This window comes from Anguilla anguilla, chromosome 7, assembly GCF_013347855.1.
Source record: "Anguilla anguilla isolate fAngAng1 chromosome 7, fAngAng1.pri, whole genome shotgun sequence".
NCBI lineage: Eukaryota > Metazoa > Chordata > Actinopteri > Anguilliformes > Anguillidae > Anguilla > Anguilla anguilla.
In genome coordinates this window covers 25,681,545-25,702,507 of record NC_049207.1, presented here as the reverse complement: position 1 = coordinate 25,702,507, position 20,963 = coordinate 25,681,545, and the positions used below count along the sequence as shown (strand labels likewise).

At 45.5% G+C, this 20,963-nt stretch overlaps 1 protein-coding gene across 4 annotated transcripts in view; it reads right to left on the bottom strand.

Moving 5' to 3' along the window:
* LOC118231624 (serine/threonine-protein phosphatase 2B catalytic subunit alpha isoform) overlaps window positions 1–20,963 on the bottom strand; it is a 121,776-nt gene that overhangs the window by 42,637 nt on the left and 58,176 nt on the right. For all 4 annotated transcript variants that reach the window (XM_035425637.1, XM_035425639.1, XM_035425638.1 and 1 more), the window contains exon 2: window positions 13,246–13,446. In XM_035425637.1, coding sequence (XP_035281528.1) covers window positions 13,246–13,446 — 201 coding nt within the window. The remainder of the gene's footprint in view (window positions 1–13,245; window positions 13,447–20,963) is intronic.

The window sequence follows — 20,963 nt, the reverse complement described above, 5'->3', positions numbered from 1 at the left end:
CATGGTTTTCCGTCCGCAGATCTGCAATTAACTGCGACAACGTGTGTGTGTGTGTGTGTGTGAGAGAGAGAGAGAGAGAGAAAGCATTTCTATAGCGATAGCATAAACTGCCCCACATCCATCTCCTTGGGGCAATTTGAGCTATTTGTCCCAGCTTTGATATCAACAGTTTTTAACCCCCCCGGGTTCACTTCCTGGAAGGAGCGAGTGACACATCTCTCCTGACTCCAGTGCATTCTCCTGCACTCTCTCCTGACACATCGCTAATGAAGCGCGCAGAAAACAAACGGTGGGCGCTGGGTTCCAGACAATGACAGGGGGGCTCAATTTGGGGCTTCGCCCACTAACGAAGGCTGCGCCTGGTGGTTAATTACCCACCCGCTTATGTCGCGGGGAAGATAAGGGTGGAGAGTGAGAGAGAGGGGGGGGAGAGAGAGAGAGAGAGAGAGAGAGATGGGAATATAGAAAGGACAGAAAAAGCAGGAGAGGAAGGGGAGAAAGCAAGAGAGATGGGGAGAGAGACAGAGAAAGTGTGTGTGTGAGAGAGAGAGCAGTCTCATAAATAAATAATTGTACAACCAGTGTATTCCTTCTGGTGTGCTTCTGTCTCCAGTCCTCTCAGAAAGAACAGTGCGCACCTGAACGCTCACAAACGACGATCGAAGCTGATGCGGGATGTAGGGGGGAGTCAGTGTGTGAGAGTCACGGTCAAGGCGCTGGAGAGAGAGACGTTGGCCAGTGTTTATAACAGCGCTCTGGAAAACTGAACAGCCGAGGGGAAATGTTAATCTGCCTTACGACGGTGTTCCACTGGAAACTTTCCCCTGCGCTTCCAGCACGGCCAATCAGAGCCCAAGCCTGCAGCTGTGGTGTAACAAACGACAAAATAAAGGTCAACCCGAAAGCTTCAGTTTCCAAAGTCAGCACCGTGATATCAATCTACTACAACAAAAAAAAAAAACAACTTAAAAACACGGTTCAATAGCTTCACACCAGCAGGGAAATGAACGAAACGCAGCCAAAAACGCAGGCGAACGTCGTGGCGCCGGGCCACTTTCAGACTCTCAACGCGGCTCTGAAAACGCTAGCGCTGACAGGCGAGTACCCGCAGAGCTGCGCCGGGCGCGAGCGCGGAGAACAAACAAACGCCAGGGAAACCGTTAAAGGAAAAGGAACACATAATATCTGGAGGTGTATCAGAGCGGCCTACGCGCGATGAACTGGTGGGAATACATTATCTGGAGTGCGCTGGCAATCGATCAAACCCGCGGCGGTGGCGGAGTTATCTTCCTGCGCGGATAGACGCGAGGATGGGGGGCGGGGGGGATGGGGGGGGGGAGAGGGGCGTTAGGCAGGGGAGTGGGCGACCGTGTTACACGACTGCGATCCCTCGCCCACGCGGGGTCAGGCCGGAACGAGGACGGGGGGGACGCAGAGGCTACCGACCGCACGGCCGTCCGAACCCCTGGGCTTTTCCGGCAAACGCTCTGGCAGGACCGTTTCACTGGGCAAAAAGTGGTGGACAGGATCCCGCTTCGCAAGCTCTTCCTGTTTTGCTTCTGTGCTCACACGATGTAGCGCACCCCTCCAGTTCTACTCAGACACATTTAGCTAATCAGGCTCATTTACTGCATCGGGCTGCAATTGTGTCTTATCGTTTTTTTGGTTTTGCCACCTTTTTCCTCACAATTTGGATGCGAATCGTACTGGCCAGCCATGGTGTCAGTGTGAGAGAGTGCGGTCCAAGGCACAAGCTGAGTGGGCTTCCCTGGTAGACTGTGGGTACCCGAACTGACTGGCAGGGGACAACAGTGAGCGATGTGACACGGCCATCCTGCACGAACTAAATTGCTCCCTCCCTACCGGCAGTTATGTGTTGCCCTGTGGGCCAGTTGGCCACACACTGGAACTGTGCTTTAACAGATACCAGACCATGGGGCCCATCCACACATTGGAACAGTGCCTTAACAGATACCAGAATGTGTGGCCCATCCACACACGGGAAAAGTGCCTTAACATATACCAGACTATGGGGCCCATCCACACACTGGAACTGTGCTTTAACAGATACCAGACCATGGGGCCCATCCACACACTGGAACTGTGCTTTAACAGATACCAGACCATGGGGCCCATCCACACACTGGAACTGTGCCTTAACAGATAGCAGAATGTGTGGCCCAACCACACACTGGAACAGTGCCTTAACAGATACCAGAATGTGTGGCCCATCCACACACGGGAAAAGTGCCTTAACAGATACCAGACTATGGGGCCCATCCACACACTGAAACAGTGCCTTAACATATACCAGACTATGGGGCCCATCCACACACTGGAACTGTGCTTTAACAGATACCAGAATGTGTGGCCCATCCATACACTGGAACAGTGCTTTAACACATCCACACACTGAAACAGTGCCTTAACAGATACCAGAATGTGTGGCCCATCCATACACTGGAACATTGCCTTAACATATACCAGACTATGGGGCCCATCCACACACTGGAACTGTGCTTTAACAGATACCAGAATGTGTGGCCCATCCATACACTGGAACAGTGCTTTAACACATCCACACATTGGAACAGTGCCTTAACAGATCAAGCCCCAGCAGCACATTCCGTCAGTCACAGTGATGCAGCTGCTTGAAATGCAATAGCTTGAGGCCTTTGCATTAGGGGCACAGATGAGGGGAGGGGCTCGACTTCCAAACAGTAATCAATTACATTTGGTGAACTATCTGGTAGAGACCTTCCTGTTACTATGGTAAATAAATGCAAACGATGTGCCGTCTAGTAGGGCAGCAGAGCACACCGTGGGCTTAACGCATGCAGCGCGAGCGGGGAGTAGGTGGCGAGCGACGAGGCGCACGCGCTCTTCACTCAACGCAGGTGAAACAGCACTGCTGCGGCGCTTCACTGGCTCTTCCCACAGCGTGCGCAAACACAGCAGTCCCCGGAGAAGGCCACTCTTCCGTCAGGGAGGTAGCTGTTATACGTGCGAAGAGTAAATGAAAAAACACCCTTCTCACAGCCATAAAACAGCTCCCAAACACAGCTCTCACTCACCCTGTATCATTTCCTTTGAGTGCAGTTTTAACATGGTTGCCCGTATCAAGAAAAATGAGTTTTTGCTAATAATTTATAAGTAACAAAAATGCCATATGAACAAGCGGACAGCTGGCTATGAACACAATCTATGATTAATTCAACAAACCAGAGTGTGGGGCACACTCCCCTCTTTCTCCAAGTACAGACGCAAACCCACTGCTGTCGGTATAGCACCGTCTGTAGCCATGGCTACCTTTTTTCTGTGCCAGTTTGGTATCAGTTGCTGATTGACGAATGGGCAATTTTAGTTTTGGTGATAACAACAGTATGTGGTTACGAGAAGTGGGCTGGAGCAAAAGGGGGGGGGGGGGGGATGAGCAGATCCTGAGGGGTGTCCTGTCGTCCTCCCCCACTCCACCCCTCGTGAGTCTCCATCTGTCCCACTAGCCCCATGTGCCAGCTGGGTGTGTATGTGTGTGTGTGTGTGTGATGGGGGGGGGGGGGGGCAGGAATCTTCAGTGTGCCCAGAACTGTAGTCTGTAGCATCTCATTGTCAAGGGGGTCCTATAGTCCAAGGGGGTCCTTGGTGTGCCCAGACTGGATAATGTCCCACATATTCTCTCCAAAAAAGGCTAAAATAAACAACATTTCTTCTCTCCGCCCCACGCATGCCCACAAAACACTTAAGAATTAATAACAACTTTATAGTTCATCACTCAGCTCACACAGCACTTAATTATACTCTATAATAAATACTATGGAGGGCACAGTTACCCTGGGCCATAGCAGAGCCTGCCCATGCCTCACAAGAGAGACCCCAGGAGGCCACCTAGAACATGTGTGAGTGTGTGTGTGTGTGTGTGTGTGCACGTATGTGTGAGAAAATGTGTGTGTGTGTCTATGCATGCACGTGTGAGTGAGATAATGAGTGTATGTGCGTATGTGTGTGTGTGTGTGTGTGTATGAGCATGTGTGTACTTCTTGGTGTGTGGGCATGTACAGTTAAGAAAAAAAGTATTGGGAGAGCGGCAAAATTATTGTTCTTTTGACTTTGTACTCCAGCACATTGGATTTGAAATAAAACAAGGAATATGAGGTAAAAGTGTAGAGTCAGCTTTTCATTTGAGGGCATTTACATCAATATTGGGTGATTCATGTAGGTCCCCCCATTTTAGGGGTAATTGGCTGCTCAGCTGTTTCTAGGCCAGCTGTGTGCCTTTGAATCCTTAGTCCATGCACAATAAAGCTAAGAGTTGATTCTAGGTGTGGAATATACATTTGGAGTTGGTTGCTGTGGTCTGATGAGGCCCAAATACTTACCATTGCCAGTAAAGGTCGTCATGAGGCTGAGAAATCAAAATAAATCGATCATAGAGACATAGATGCAACATTTGGTGCCTCAAAATCTACTGTTCGACACATTGTGAGGACAGAAGAACGCACAGGTGAGCTCAACAATAGCAAATAACCTGGTAAACCATGGGACCCCACTATAGTGGATGGCTGAAGAATACTTTCAATTATGAAGAGAAACCTCTTTTCAACTGTTGAACGGATCAGGAACATTCTCCAGGATGTAGGCACAAATGAGTCACAGACTACCACAAAGAGAAGTCTGCATCAGCATAGCCTCAGGGGTTCACTGCAAGACGCACGGCACTGGGAAAGCCTCAAGAACAGAGTGGTCAGGTTAGAGTTTTCATTAAAAAAGCTCATTTTAAAAACTGTAGAGTTCTGCAAAAAAAATTTTCTGGACAGACAAGTATTAATCTGTACCAAAATGATGTAATGAGGAAAGTGTGGAGAAATAAAGGAAGTGCTCACAATCCAAAGCACCCCCCTCATCTGTGAAGTGCGGTGGAGGCAGTGTTATTGCCACTGGAACTGGTTCAATTGTAATTCCGATGATGTAACTGCTGACGGCAGCAGCAGGATGAATTCTGAAGTGCACAGGAACAGCTTATCTGTGCAGATCCAACCAAATTCCTCAAAACCCACTGGACAGCACATCATCTTGCAGCAGGAAATGTCCTTACACATACTGCTAAATCAACCAAGTTCTTCAGGGCCAAAAAGTGGCCTCATTCCAAGGTTTGAGATTGCTGTGACTCCCCAAGTGAGTCCTCTCTTACCTAGGCTTTCTGTGTGCTGTGACTCCCTGAGTGAGTTTTTTCTTACCCACAGACACTCTCTGTGATGTGACTCCCTTTATGAGTCCTCTCTTTCTGATAACTCTGGGCAGTGTAAAAGCCCTTCTAATGAGCAGTTTTCAACTTTTGCCCAATTCTCCTGAGCTGGACCGGTGTGCGTTACAGGGTCAGTGGAGCCTTGCAAACAGACAGACAGACACACAGACACACACACAAACACACAGCCTGAATTTCAAAGATGCCTTGCAGCCCAACTGCTTAGTTTCCCAATTCAATTCTCTGCACTCCATTAAGCCCCATGCAAGTTTAATGCCACGGAAATGAGAGAGAAGGCAGAATTTGCGAAACAGGCAAACAAAACACCGCCTTTGTTTCTGGCCTAAGGGAATGTTGCCGAATATTCTCAAAATGTTTATCGTATCGACAGACGCCATAAAAGATTACCAGAAATTAGAAACTGACACTCCTTTAGTAATAATTAACATCTCCCCTGCAGTCGCTAGACTCACTCATGTGGTCTCTCTGCTTCCCTCTCATAACCTCCTTAACTTCCTACATCAGAGCCGTATATTATGTTATGTACATACCCAGCATATGTATTTGAATAAATTACATCAGCGATTGTCTTGACAGTAATGGTCATTTTAACAGTGACGGTCCTTCTAAGGCCCTTTTCCAGATTTGGTTAGGCTGGTCACTCGGTTTCATTCTCACTTTTACAATGATGAATCATTTCATCTTTCGATCCAAAGCATTAGGTATTATTAGTTGTTAGACAACAGTTGTGTAGAAATCTCTAAATAATCTGTTGTATTTAATAAATTGTATGTAAATAGAGGTCTGAGAGATGGCAACTCTTCGACAGGCAGCAGAGGTAGTAGCAGCAGTCACTGAAAAACCCCACCTTACAGCAATAAAGACAGATAAAGGGGAGGAGTTTCATGCACATCTTGGTCTTCCCAAACTGTATTTTTTATAGGCCATTCATTAACAGTCAGAGTGGGGGGGGGGGGGGCAAGTTGTGATGGCAGACAATCTTCCCATCTGTGCCTTTTGTATAACTAATTAAAAATTAATGAAACCTTGATCTGGAAAAGAAAAGAAGCATGGGGTGGGGGGTGGAGGGGGCGGGGGGGGAGTTGATGGTTCCAAGCCGTCACAGAGCAGGACAGATGAGGCTCGGCTAACTTGGCAAAGTTCTCCGAAGCAGGTCTGCGATTCAAACTGGGCTCGCGCCGCGCGAACCGCCCGGCCTCTTCTGACAGATAAAAATGGCCGCACATGACTGCTGGGCTGACTGATTGGCTCCCCAGCGGCCTGTCCTGCTGATGGAATGGGGTTTCTGCCAGCAGTAGCTACAGTATGGCCTGGAGTACTATGGAGCAGCCCTTCCAAAAAAGGAATACACTGAAATATGATTAAATATATGGGTTTTTAAAGACAAACATATTTATTAGAAATGCATTTAAATACACACACACACACATATATATATATATATATATATATATATATATATATATATATATATACTTTATTATATAATCATAATAATTTTCTTGCCCATATATTGTGAAAAATACGGTCCTGATCTAGAAAATGAATGTAATTTGGATGTAGAGCAGTAGTCCATGTCTATAAGGGGTTGCGTAATCGGCCAGTGTCACTCTGTCAGGAAGGGCTTAATTCGGCAGGGCATCCCCTGTGACGTTGCTCAGTAGTGCCCCCTGTGGCGGACTTGTGGACTAACTGCACCGGCTGCACCAGGTAGACTTGCTGACACTCGAAGGGACAGGCCAGTGAGTCTGGGTCCCTATTCATAAAGCGCTGATCCAGGATCAGTTTTGCGGTCAGGATACAGAAAGCGGAAATGCAAAATTATTCTTTCTTTTCTCTCTCAGAGTGACAGGGGACGGAGGTTTGAAAAAAAAAAAATCTAAATCTAATTTGCAACTTGAAACAGGTTCTCCCAGTTCTCGCCATTTGGATTTAGAACAGGCTGCGCTGATAAGCTTTCGGCAGTACATTACTATTATTACGAAGCTCTTGAGGCTAGGAGAGGCTAATGGGTAAAATATAATGACCTGATTCTGAACCAGAAAAACTAATGGTGTCAGTCAAGCTGTTGTGCGTAAGCCCTGCTTAACGGTAACGGAGGAGTCAGAACAACACGACGATGATTACCGCTACGTGCGTTCGCTCAGGACGGGCATGCGGGGGATTATGGGAGCGCTGTCACCGACGGGCAGAGAGAAAAGCACGGCAATTCTGTGGCTCGGCATCCCTGAGACCGGGGTTGCCGATTTAGGCCAGTCTATTTTTAATGTTCTCTCTTCAACGCCAAATCCATCTACGCTTCCAATAAATGCGCTGCACTGCCTGACATGAAAAATAGGTATGATTTCAATTATTTAAATATATTTGTATGTTGTATTTGGCTATTGCACATGAAACACTGATCATTAAGAATGGCTTCCTCACGATCAGGTAGAGGCCCGTGTCTGTCTGTCCTTTCACCATATAATTACCGTCATGTTATAGAAGACCCTTCCGGAAAAGCAGCCTAACCTGTGCATATGCAGACATACTTTACACAACAGCATCTGTGCCATGGGCAAACAGGCTCTGGAATAAATGGGAGGAGTAGGATCTGTATGGAACACTAAATTATTATGATTATATGTTCAATGCGTATGCTATTACTGTTTATAAATATGATAATGCATTACCACAGTGTATAAACAGAGTATAATACAATATCATATGATAAGAATATTATAATATAATGAGGTAAAATTCTGAGCAGTAGCGAGGACCAATGAGAGTGCAGGCACACAGCATCCAACCAATTGCAGGCTGTTACTGGCCAGCAGCAAGCCAATAAAAGGGGCACTTAAATAGAGAGCTGAGGAGGGCTGTTTATGGGCACTGAAGGCTAATGGCCAACTATGCCTGACAGTAAGCTGTCTATCCTGACAGACTATGTACACTGTGACAAAGGGAAGGGTTTGATTGGAATATGAGAGTTCAGCTTAGTCTAGTTCCAGGCCATAAAATCAGGCCAGAAACAGGTCAGAAATGACCCTTAATCTGGCCTGATGTAGTGCAGCACACACACACACACACACACAAAGACATAAAAAAAGATTTTAAAAAGTACAGTCAGACTAAACTGTAGATGGTACAAACTGACATGTATTAAAAAACACAGAAGCCACAAACTCATAAGAAACATCTTTTTTTGAAAGTCATAAAAACCCTGGGCTGCAGCGATGTTGCAGCCTTCCCATGCCAGTCACTGGGGCTGAATCCAGTGATGGTCTGTAAACTTGGCCAAAGTCCCGACAGTCCTGAGAAAGCCCAGCTGTACAAACAGCGAGCAACAGAAACGAGTCAGATGGCAGTTACAAAACAATGGCATTCATAATGGAAGGAGTAAGAGCAAGACCGGCGTAGGGCAGCACCTGGGATGGGATGGCTGAATGGAAGACGAAAGCACCCCACCCAATTTAACCCCCCACCCCCCCCCCCCCCTTTCAATTAATCAGAGAAAATACTGAACAAAAATTCTGCCCTTTGTGCAATGAAGAATACAGCCTACTGCACAGGAGTGGGAAGAACTCCCACCCCAACACGCAAGAGAGTAAGTAAAACGTTGTGGGATTTCAGGCGCGTTTTAAAGTGTTTTCTGCGTGCTGCTCAGACGCAAAGTCTATGCAACAAAAACCATGATTGAATATGTAAGAAAACATGATTGCGTTTATTCAATCTCCTTGTTCATGAAATGTGACAATACACACCCAGAGACACCAGTAGGGTTCAGCGTGTTGAACACGACCGAGGAAAATCAGGTTAGGTAGAAACGTCCGCGATTGGCTGATCTGCACACACCTACAGTCCGCACCTGAGGACCGAGCCGCAGCCGAGGTGAATGAGATGAATAATGTGTGGGACTGTCAACTGGTGTGTAAAACTAAATCACTCATTCTAGCCTGCGCTCTGCCCAACTGACACATGATCGGACAGGTCTGTAGAAAAGGCAAGGCATTCCGGTAATGGGGTATAAAAATATGCTTAAAAAACAAATGTGCAGCGATTATTATTTTAAACATTTTTTTTTTATTTTTACAGGCATCAGTGGATGATCAGTTTTGATAAATTAAAAGGGGGGATTTTTTACTGCCGAAATTCATGTTAAAAATTGCACATTGTCCCCAACAAATAAACTGAAAGAAGAAAGATTAAAAAAAGCACTACGTGAGGAAGAAGAAACAAGTGTGGGGCAGAAAAGGATATAAAGGGTGACTGTAATGGATTCCAATTTATATGGTGAAAGGAAAAATAAGGTTTCTGAACTGAAACATGGCTAATTTTAAAAAAGTAGCTCTGATCACTGTGCCCTGAGTAAGGAAACAAAAAAATCACGGATCCCAATATCAAAAACCCACAATGATCCACTGCCACTGGCATGTTCTGGTAGCATGTGGCCTTTTTTCTGTTGATCTGGTCCATTATTAACGATAGTAGTCTATGTGTACTGTATGTGGATGCGCTTAGTTTCGCTTTCTGCACCAGCCGGCATCATTGTCTTTTGTGTTTGGCCTTGTTAAGTGACCTAGGTCCCCAGAAAGGTACTTAAAACAACATTTATCATCATTATTATTATAATTACATCCTGAATATTGATTGACAGGCACTAGTCAGGTAAGATAATTAGAGATGGAGACAGCCAAACTCTCTCCCATCAAAAAAGAAGCCTGTTACAGTAAAGATCTTCACATTTTGAAACCATTTCCCGGAGCAAAACAGGTTTTACTCCCATTCTGGGTCATGCTATGACTCAATCCCATTACAGAACAATCAAATTTTGTGTAAATTGTGAAACACCAAAGCAAAATAATTGCAATCTTGATAGGATTTTTTAAAATGTGGTGAATAAAAGAAGATTGAATACAGCTCACTGAGCGGTCTTCTAGTGCAGGGGCAGGGTGCCAGATTGGAAAACAGTCAACCTACTCAAATCAAGGCCTGAAACTTGAAATCTTGAAAAAATAGCTAAAAAATATGAAAAAAATTACACATATGTAAAGTCTTGGATAGAAAAGGCAGCACTTTTTATACATACTCCCCATTTCAGGGCACCATAATGTATGGGACAAATGGCTTCACAGGTTCTGAATAGTTTCTGTTCAATTGCTTCTTTCTGCAAGTATAAGAGAGTTTTCAGTATCTAGTCTTGATTCTAGGCTTTTGATTGCCCTTGGAGTCTGTTATTGCCATTTGTCAGCATAAGGACCAGAGTTGTGCCAATGAAAATAAAGGAAACCATTATGAGGCCTAGAAATACAAAAAAAAAAAACCAAAAAAAAACAGCCAGAGACATGGGCCAAATCTTAGACTTACCAAAATCAACATTGGAAACATCATTAAGAAGAAAGAGAGCACTGGTGAGTGTAGTAATCATAAAGGGCACAGTAGGCCAAGGATCAGTTTATGACTGATCCTTATGTTGACAAATTCCAGTAACAGACTCCAAAGGCAATCAAAAGCCTATAATCAAGACTAGATACTGAACGCGCTCTTATACTTGTAGTAAATAAGCAAGAGAACACACCTAATCAGAAACACCTGTGAAGCCATTTGTCATGAATATTATGGCACCCTGAATGGGAGCCAAAACATAAAGTGCTGCTATTTCTACACGGTGAAACCAAACTGTATAAAAATACTCTTTAGTAAAAGCTGATAATCTGCACTTTAAACACATATGAATTGTTTGACTAGACACACAAACACACATTTTAATTCTTTATTTAGGCATTTATAAAATACAGCATAAAGGCCCAAATATATTTCAGTTGCTGTCTGATGTCCTTCACTTGAGTTGCAGAAAGCATACCAGTAGGGATAAAGCAAACAAAATGCAGGTTAGACATTTGCATCCCAATTGCACCGACAGGAAACATTATGGGTACAAGAACACATACACACACACACACACACACACACATATATATATTCTATATGCACAAGCTTTGCACTAGCCTAAACCAAAGACATGGCAGCCAACACCGCAGGCTTTGCATTCAGTAATAGGCCTTCATCTTTTCCATGCTCGGTATTATGCATTCGAAGATAAAATACATGGTGGTGAGCAGCCTCTTTAACAGGGAAGTTTTGATAAATCCACCATCTGATGATAAATGGAGCCACTATCTGACAAGCTTCAGGTACAATGACAACCGAGGAACAGGCGGAAGAGGGACAAACTGCACCAGCGCCAAAGAATGTAAATGATTGGCAGAAAGAGGTAGATTAAAAAACCACCCAGTATAGCAAAAAATAGCCCAAATTATGACAAGTCGCCCAAAGCCATTTTTCCCCACACAATAGCGTAAAAAATAGCCCAACTGGGCGGGAAAACACCCAATCTGGCAACACGGTGCAGGGGTCTCAACCGTTATTGAACCAGGGACTCCCCCACCTCCCAAGCTCAAAGGCACCCAGGGAACCCTCATACATCATAAGTTAAAAAGGGTTATGAAGGGGTTTGAAATACACTACATGGCCAACAGTATGTGCACACCTGACATCCAACATCTCATCCTAAATTACGGGCATTAATACGGAGTTGGTCCACCCTTTGCTGCTATAACAACCTCCACTCTTCTGGGAAGACTTCATACTAGATTTTGGAGCATTGCTGCAGGGAATTGCTTCCATTCAGCCAGAAGCGCATTGGTCGGGTCGGGAACTGATTTGGAGATTAGGCCTGGCTCGCAGTTGGCTTTTCAGCTGATACCAAAGGTGTTGGATGAGGTTGAGGTCAGGGCTCTGTGCAGGCCAGTCAAGTTCTTCCACACTGTTCTCGACAAAACCATTTCTATATGAACCTCACTGTGTGCCCGGGGGCATTGTCATACTGAAACAGGACTTCCCCAAACTGTTGTCATCTAGCTGTAGCATTAAGACTTAAGACACTGGAACTAAGGGGCCCAGCCCAAACCATGAAAAACTGCTCCAAACCAAGGGGTGTCCAGATACTTTTGGACTTTTAGCCATATGGTTTATTTTCCCAAAACTATGTATAGTCATTACATATCAAGTCCGCCTAGGGTACCCCTACAGGTCCTTCAAGGACCCCCAGGGGTCTGTGGACCCCCTGTTGAAAACCTATGCACTTTCCAGCACAGCAAGTGTTTTGTGTAAAATCATCTCTAATAGAGCACATAGTGCCCCTAATGGACTCCAATAAACTCTGTTAGAGTTGATTTAGTACTGACAATTTTACCTTTACACTACAAACTGCAAAGTGCACAATCATAAAATGCACAGATGAAGTGGGGGCGCATTGTGTGTATCTGAATGTGTGTGTGTGTGTGTCTGCTCAAAAGAAGTCTGATTGAGCCTTGCAGTGCAGTACAGAGCAGGAAATACAGACGAGGTTAGGGTTGGGGTTAAGTCTAAAAAAAATAAAAGGGAGTGAGTCAGGCAGGGGGACCGTGTCCTGCTCCATCAATCTCTACCCGTGGGATGCTTATCGACCCCGCTGGGACCTGCATGCCTATGCCTGGTGACTCATAGCCGGGAGTGTGTGTGTGTGTGTCATGCATGTGTGTGTGTGTGTGTGTGTGTGTGTGTGTGTGCGTGTGTGTGTGTGTATGTGCGTATGTGTGTGTGTGTGTGTGTGTGTGCGTGTGTGTGTGTGAATGTGTGTGTGTGTGGGGGGGGGGGGGTACATGACACAGTGGGTAACTCACAACCACAGAGGACAGAGATGAGGGGGTATAGGGGGATGTTGGGGTGGAGGCAGTGACAGTGACTCAGGCTGACCTGTGATGGGGAGGATAACGGGGGGAAGGGAGTGGAGGGGAGAGGGGAGTAATGGGAGAATGGGGTGGGATACGGGGGGCAGTGACTCGGCCTGACCTGTGGTGGGGAGGGTAAGAGGTGGGATGGGAGTGGAGGGGAGATGGGAGAATGGGGTGTGACACGGGGGGCTGTTGGGGTGGAGGCAGCGAGCAGCGACTCGGCCTGACCTGTGACGGGCGCATCGATGTCCAGCAGGTTCTTCTCGGCGCGCAAGATGGCCGCCCCGTCGCCGATGAGCCGCAGGGCCACGCCTTCCTCCACGCGCCCCTCCTTGGTCAGGTGGGCCTTCAGCACGTCCACTCTGGGCTTCCCCTCGCTGTCGAACAGCTCCTTGACGGTCAGCTTGTGGCTCGGCGGGAAGGGGACGGCTGCGGGGAGGAGAACATCGCTGTGACTCCTGCAGCACAGTCGGCCTGTAATGCCCTCCCTCCCATACAGAAGAACGCCGCGTTTCCGTCACAACGCATTACTAACACATCTCCTATGGACACAGCGGAGGGCGTTGGATGGCACGTTTCCACAGAAGAACGGCTCTGCGTTGGACCCAGAGAGATGTCCACTACATAGTACCGTAGGAGGCTGCAAATCCCAGACATTGGGGGTGTCTCGTGGCTTGGCCTAGTGCAGGACAGTCCACATGCTCATTGCGAGCTGCGATGTTGGCGGTTCAAATCATACCACGCAACCTTTGCCGCATGTCTCCCTCTCTCTCCCCATTATTCCTGTATCGCTGTATCGCTATACACTGTCCTATACAATAAAGCTGAAAAAGCCCATATACGGTATATATTTTAAAACCCAGATGTTGTATTTTGTGTGCATATATGCATGCCTGCACACACAATCCGAATGGCAGACTGTTGCAGTAAATAATGATTCCTAAACTGTGCACATCGTGGCCACTTCTGCCACATCTGTGGAGGGGATGTGTAGCGTTCACATGGCAACGCTTGGCAAAACGCCCCTCTCTGACCCCCGGAAAGCACTGCCTGCCACTGCATTTATACTCAATTAGTTTAATTAGGCTTCTGAAAAGGACTTATTTTGCGTTCATTAAATTTGAGAAATGCTGTCGCCTCGGGGAACAATCAGAGCACTCTATCCTTTTTTCGTTGCCATGATTTCATCTGGATGCTGTCCCCCTGCTCTGAATGGTTAGCTTTCAAACCCCCCCCCCCCCCCCCCCATGTCTGCTTAATAAACACACCATGGAAAACCAATGTGTATAGGAAATATAGGTTTGGGCTTTTAGAAAAATTTATAAAAAATGTACTGATCTTCGTGGCTGAAGTGTAAAAGAATAAAATAATTGAAGTTAAAAATGCCTTTAAAAATTTGTACTGTCAGATACACGCTCTTAGACATAAAACCCCAATAGAATATAATTTAGCTTTATAAAAGGACACTGCTTCAAGAAATAGCAAATATTTATCTTTGTTAGGATGGAAATGAGAACGTATTAATACTTTATGGAAGCATACAACTGTACTGCACATAAACTACCAGTTTGTAACAGAAATTAATTAGCACTCAGGATTTGGAGGATTTGACATGGCAATTTAGCTCAAAGTGAGGATATCGATTATACTCCCATACCTAAGAGTGCATATCAGACTTCCAGTAATTGCAAAGACAGTTTAGCATCTGGTTCCAAATTTTAAATGGGGCTGTTGTCTCCACCACCAAATTAATGTACACAGAATCTATTCAAACTGATCTCTGGGTAGCCTTTGTGCATATGGAGTGGCTAATGCTACAATATGTTCCTGAGCTAACGTTCTGAGCTAATGGAGTTGATTTCTCTTTGAAGTTCTGGGCACACCGTTTCATGTTTTTAGCCAAGCTGACATCACGATACGGATCCTATTTAATGAGTGCATACAATGCATTCTTAGTGGCCATCTCTGAACTGCTTGACAGCGGACAGCAATGACAGGAAGGCTGACGGGATCACCCCAAATTGACATTGCTGAGTCTGTAGTTCTTTCCCCCTATCTATGGGCATGTGTTGGTGATTGACATGTGCAAAGCTTGTCACCTCTTGTCTTCTTTAGTTTTACAAGCAACCCTCAGGACCTGTCAGCCATGCCCTCATTCACATCTCCTCCAGGCTTTGTGTGAAGAAGCAGCACCTTCTCACACAGCATGCACTTTTCAGCACTCCCCCCCCCCCAAGCTCCTATTGGCCAAACCTCTGACAACAGCCTGCTCAGCTCAGCCACGCCTTTGCGTACCGATTATACAGCTATGGCCTGAAGGTTGATTGGCTGCCGCTTCAGCGGTAACTCACAGGGTCCTCAGCACTTACAACGGGCTACTTGACAAACATCTCCTACTTTCGATAAGTCACCCATGTATTATTCAGATTTGGTCAACTTTTAAATAACATGTTATTTTGCTGAAGGTCTTTGTCTACCATTCATGATCAAATACCGAAGAAGGACACACATCCTTGTATCACTGGAGACATGATGAGAAGGAGAAATGGAAGGAGTAAAGAAATAAGTAATCCTGCATGCAGACATCTTGTTCTCACATTATATTCACAGGACATTCTTTCAGTTATTGCTGGCTTTCAAAATCACACTCTGAAAACTGGGAAGAATGAGAATTTATTAGGTATTAACAGCCTCACAGTCATTCTCAGAAAATTAAATCTGAAGGCATATTTCTCAGGATTATGACCAATACTTCAGAGTGATACTTTGATACTGATGTGGATTGAGCCGATATCTGCCAGGCGAAAGAAAGAGCTCAGAGCGATGCTTCATCCTGGAAAATATGCACTAATGGCCACACTTCTCAAACAACAAATCTCAAGGACTTCAAAAGAGGTATTCCCGTGACATCACACTTCAGACTGAAATATGAACTTGGAAACCTCTTGCTCTGCAGAATGGCTGCTGACCAAAGTCAGTCTCTGTCTCCCAACCTGGCTCTGTCTGCTCATTTCTTGAGCAGGAGTTCTGGGGGTCTTAACACTTATGGAGGGCCGCCCAACCTGGGTCTGGGATCTATCTTGGGGTCCTCATTCCAACTGAAAATGCAATTCTCCAATTAAACCAAGACTTGGGTGAATTAGTCAGTTTAAGATGAGCTGCCCTCAAAGACCCTCAAGTCTTATGTATAACTGTGATATAACGCATCTATTCAAAGTTCACACTGCAATAAATCGGGTAAGTTTTCGGGTTACCAAAGCGATGTTCTCCGTGGCCAGACTGACAGCTTTGACTGACAGACACGATTAGAATAATGTCCTAAACACTGAGAGTGGGGGTAGATGCGTGGTCACGGAAACCAACAGGAGCAATCAAAGTGTTTTTGCAAAACCGTGAAATGTAAGCTCTGTGTGTTCCACACGGCAGGGCCCAGTGCATGCGAGTACGCGGTGTGGTCACTTGAATTTTTGACCATTCGGGGAGAGTGGAATGTGGCATTCAAAGGTCCGGAAACTAACCCAGAATTAACAGGAAAACCCAGTTCCAACAGGCCTGGAACAAATGCTTGACCTAAGTACCTTTATATCTTTCTGCACCACTAAAACTCTTATAGAATAAAAACTGTCTGCTTAAAAGAGAAACATTTACTTTCACCAGTATTCAGAATGGAATTCTTCTTTTGTGTGTACAGATTTCATCAAATGTTTTCAAGGCCAGCTGAGCTGCTGTGGAATGTCAGTGGCATCTGAAGAGGTAAAGTATTCCAAAATGAGCATTTGACCCAGGCCTGGCCTCCAGAAGCCTTCACACCTCTGAAACCCGCCAGTGGAGAACCCTATGGAGCGGACCATTCTGAGCAACTGGGCGTAAGACCCCCGAAAATCCATCCCTCCCCAGCCCTGCCCCAGGTTCAAGGCTTGAGCGCCGATGCACGCCAGTGACCTTGCTCCCGCGGTTTACACGGCTGGTTCCCGTGGCGATACGCTGTGACTCCCGGGGCTTCACACGTGAGGTAGAAGTGGAAAAACTGAGGACCGTTTCCTGAGGCAGATTTTTTTCAAAGGGTGATTTTCATTTCTCTCTCGCTCTCTCGCTCGCTCTCGCTCTCCGTCTATTTAGTCTACACTACTCCTCCCTGGGCAAACACGTGTGGTCATTAAGAATATAAAAAAACTATAATAAATTTGAGAAAGGGTTTGACTGCATGAATTCACAGTCTCTAACGACTGCAATCCATTCTGAGGCAAACTGATGTTTTCCCATCTTGCTTCTGTGCCAGACTGCCTGCCTAAGAGTTGATTTGCCTGTAGAGAAAATGACAAAAACACCACCTAAACTGACCCAAACTTTTGCGATTATAACAAATTTATAAATCCTGAAAACTTTTAATGGTGTTTGTGTGTGTGCGTCTGTGCGACCACACTGATCTGAACATGCTTATATAAAAGAGAGGCAGCAGAAGGAGAGTGAGAGAAGGGGATTGTAGGGTTTGTAAGGTGTAAGGCATGGCTTCATGAGACATGTTTCCAAAACTTGCCAGTATCTGGAAGCAGAGTGTGGAGGTAGAACCACACAAACCAATGGCTGCCTGTCACAACCAGAAAGTAAAGCAATCGTTTGCTGAGGATGGGAAAGCATTTTGATTGGTTCAAAAAGTCAGTAGTCGACATCATGGCCCCACCTTCCATCCTCAGGAAGCAGGCATACCTAGCCAATACTTCAGTGAGAGGGGTTCCAGACTTCAACATGTAGCTTGTGCAAAACATAGAAAAAATAACTTGCTTGCATAAGTGACAGTGGCAACCATCTGGCAAAGTGGGTAAGGGGTATGTAGCAGCTAAACAGAAGTATTAACCTCAAGTGGGAGAGAGATATCATTCCCTACTTGGATCATGGATAAGATTCAGCCATTTTTTCCTGCTGCCAACAAAGTTTTAGACAAAATGTAAAAACACATATCCCAATATAAATGGAAGGCTAGCAAAACACACTGTACATACTGTAGTTATTCTATCTAAGCCAAAGCCATTTGCTTTAGCAACTTACAGTAAAAATGATAGATTATTTGGATCTGATGCTTTCTCAGTCCTAAACATGCCAAATTAATAGCTAAAAGGAAACATTTTTCCCTTGCTAACTGACTATGAGGAAATGGGTATGTGTTGATGGGATCTCATTATTTCACAAATGGAGACAATGATAAAAGGATTTTAAAGTAATATAATAATTTCAGTATGCCATGCTGTGAAATATATTTATTATATTCTGAATCGGTTACTGCAGTTACAGTGAAGCAGTGCTTCTTAAACTATGGATCGGGACCCAACAGGGGTCGTGAGAGATTATTAGGTCGGTCCCAGAGTCGGTAGTCCACTAGGCTAAGTGTATCTGAAGGGTCCCTGAATGGTACGACATCTCTAACTTGGGTTCCAATATTAAAAGATATCTCTTATTTGCATCCCAATATTAAAAAGTTCATGAACTAGTGCTGTAAAAGGTACCTTGTTTGTGTTTTAAAGACTACAAGCAAGTAGAGCCTAATTACTCTGTGACTAAAGCACAGGGCTCTGTTAGCAGACAGCCATTATACGAAAATTAGCCTCCCCAGCCTCGCAGGTGTAAACTTGGTGGGCAAAGAGGACAGCCACAGAAGTCGAAGTCTGAACCTTCCATCTGTGTAGATGCAGCGAGTTCGGACACACCCATAGAGGGAGTTCCCTTTCTCCAAACGAGGACGCAAGGCGCTCTGATGAGGTGGTTTTCAACGAAAATGCTCCGAAACTGTCAAGATGCCACCAGCCTCCTTATGTTCCGGCGGGTGCATTCAGGGAGAGTCCCTGGCTCCCTGGCAATGTCTCTGATTCTCCGAGGGAGGAGATGGGCTATGAGCCGGAATGACTGACAAAAGAGACAACTAAAACTGCCTTTTTATTGGAGATGGATGGGGCCTCAGATTTAATGTCATCGCAGCTCCGAATAATGTCGGGGGGGCGGTGGGGAGGCACAAAATGGTTTTGCTCCCATCCTGTCACAGAGGAGAGGGGAATACAGCAGAGATGCTGATAATAAAAGAAAAGCAATAAAAACTTTGGCTGCCTGAGATTCCACTGATTTGATTAGGGGAAGCGGAGCACCTGGCAGCTGAATCCACTGCATGGCTGTGCCTGGAGAGGAATGAACGCTGCCTCTCTCTCTTACACGAAGGGGGTTTATTATGAAGGCAAAGGGTGTTTTGGGGGTGCTCTGTATCCAAAATCCATTCTACTTGCCCAGTGTTTATCTCTACATGAAACCGCATGAAAAACACTAAAAAATATGCAAAAATTTTTTTAAGATTGGCTAGGTGACAAGTGACAGTGAACCTATCATAAAGCTAACAAGAATTTAAAACCCGGTTTCAGAGGGTCTTTGAAAGATACACTGTCTGTCTACAGTACGTGACCGCACCATTTTAAGGTGAATTTGATTGAGTTGTTGTTTTTTTTACTTTTTAAAAATAATGTAATGACCAAAATTGGTACTAATTGTATGGTATAATACGAGAAGGAACTATTTTTTCTTGATAGAATCATTGTTTTCATAGAATTAACGACCAGAGGTTTTTGAATAGCAACGGTCCAAATAGAACTACCAACGAGAGTTTTGCTTGACAACGTTAAATTAATATGCCCAAACGGCCACGGAAGAATATTTCACTTTCAGCTGATTAAGTTGATAAAAATCAATTCGCCTCGGCCGCATCACCACCCCCGTCGTACATTATTTTCCAATAACGGGACAGCCCGTTGTGGTTTATTCCTTACATATTGTATTAGTACAGTTATGAAGAGTAAGTGTGGTATTGGATTCTACTGGCTGATTGGCTGTAAGAATTCTGTTGTCAAAACATGATGAAGGAGGTGATGGAGCAGACAGCTTCATGTTTGAAAAAAACCTTAACCCTTTCAGACACCACAAAAATTTCTACACTTGACTTACAATTTTCAAAAGACATGCAGAAAATTTCAGTTTGTGGTTACATTATAGGCATTTAGCAGACGCTCTTATCCAGAGCGACGTACAACAAGTGCATAGGTTTCATGATGTAGAGGCGCAAAAGAAACACTAGAGTAAAGTAAGGATCGTAGTGCCAGAAGTGACCACATCGATCAGGACTCCAACCCTGTAGAGTAAGCTTGTTCAGCAAGCAAGAATCCTACCAAGTACAAACTAGCACTGGAATCACACCTAATCATACAAAAACAATCCTGCCAGATACACTAACATAATCAAATTATCCTAGCTAGATACAGTGAGCTGAACTATAGGCTAGAGAGGGGTGGGGAGAGGTGCAGCCTGAAGAGATGAGTCTTCAGTCTGCGTTTGAAAGTGGTGAGATTCTCTGCTGTTCTGACCGTCACGGGGAGGTCATTCCACCAGCGAGGGGCCAGGACAGACAGCAGACGGGAGCGGGAAGTGCAGACGCGGAGAGGGGGAGGTGCCAAGCGTCCAGAGGTGGCCGAACGGAGAGGTCTGGCTGGTGTGTAGGGTCTGATGATCCTCTGAATGTACCCTGGTGCTGACCCCTTAGCTGCCTGGTATGCAAGCACCAAGGACTTAAATTTGATGCGAGCCATAACAGGCAGCCAGTGGAGGTCAGTGAGCAGGGGGGTGACATGGGAATGTCTGGGGAGGTTGTAGACCAGACGCGCTGCAGCATTCTGGATGAGCTGCAGGGGTCTGATGGCGGATGCTGGCAGACCAGCCAGTAGCGAGTTGCAGTAGTCCAAGCGGGACAGGACCATCGCTTGAACCAGGAGCTGGGTTGCGTAGGTGGTGAGGAAGGGGCGGATTCTCCGGATGTTGTACAGGAAGAACCTGCACGTTCGACTCACCGCCGTGATGTTCTGGGAGAGGGACAGTCTGTTGTCCATCACCACTCCAAGGTTTTTTGCGGTGGGTGATGA